This window comes from Trypanosoma grayi, assembly GCF_000691245.1.
Source record: "Trypanosoma grayi strain ANR4 Tgr_2463_V1, whole genome shotgun sequence".
NCBI lineage: Eukaryota > Euglenozoa > Kinetoplastea > Trypanosomatida > Trypanosomatidae > Trypanosoma > Trypanosoma grayi.
Genome location: NW_008828081.1, coordinates 1 through 659, shown reverse-complemented (window position 1 = coordinate 659; position 659 = coordinate 1). Strand labels below are relative to the sequence as shown.

At 55.8% G+C, this 659-nt stretch overlaps 1 protein-coding gene across 1 annotated transcript; it reads right to left on the bottom strand.

Annotated features, from left to right (window-relative positions):
• Positions 1-65: 65 nt before the first annotated feature.
• DQ04_24631000 (hypothetical protein) lies at positions 66-557 on the bottom strand (the record flags this gene model as incomplete). Its single annotated transcript, XM_009318244.1, has 1 exon — positions 66-557. The coding sequence occupies one exon, from the start codon at positions 555-557 to the stop codon at positions 66-68; it is 492 nt and encodes a 163-aa protein (XP_009316519.1).
• Between the last annotated feature and the right edge of the window lie 102 nt (positions 558-659).

The window sequence follows — 659 nt, the reverse complement described above, 5'->3', positions numbered from 1 at the left end:
CAAAGCACAGCACAGCACAATAACACAGCAAAACAAAAGAAAACCCCTTCCTCGCCGTTTCTCTTCTATTTTCTTCGCTCGTATATTTCTCTCGCCGGGAACGGCAGCGGACTGCGGTTGTAGCGGTGAAACGGCACCGAGTCGTAGCCAACGTAACCGTCATCTGCCTTGCCCTGAATCTTGGTGGTGTTGCCGGGGTAGGCCCGCGTCAGCCCCCACACGTGCCGCGTAAAGAGGTGCTGGAGGTGGTATTCCTGGTACTGAATGCGCCGGTACCAGGTGTTGAGCTGGGCCGCACGGGATCGCTTGTACCCCGTTGTGTCGCCTATCCGCATGGGTGGTTTGCACATGTGGAACCGGTGGAGGTCCTTCTGAATCACGGCGGTGCGGCGCAGCGGAAGCTGATCAATACCAAGGGTGAAATACATGAGCTTTTGCCGCACCATGCGTTCCGGGTCCGCCCACCACTTTGGCCCGGTGCGAATCACCGATATGGGTGGGGTTGCCACCGACCGCGTGAGGAACGTATTTCGGCAGACTTTTGTAGTGCCCAACATCCCTCCTTAGTTAAAGAGCTACGCCGCGCCCGATATGAACAGACCCCTACTGTTCCAACTCCGGCAAAACAACAACAACAACAAGGAAGGAAACAAACAAAA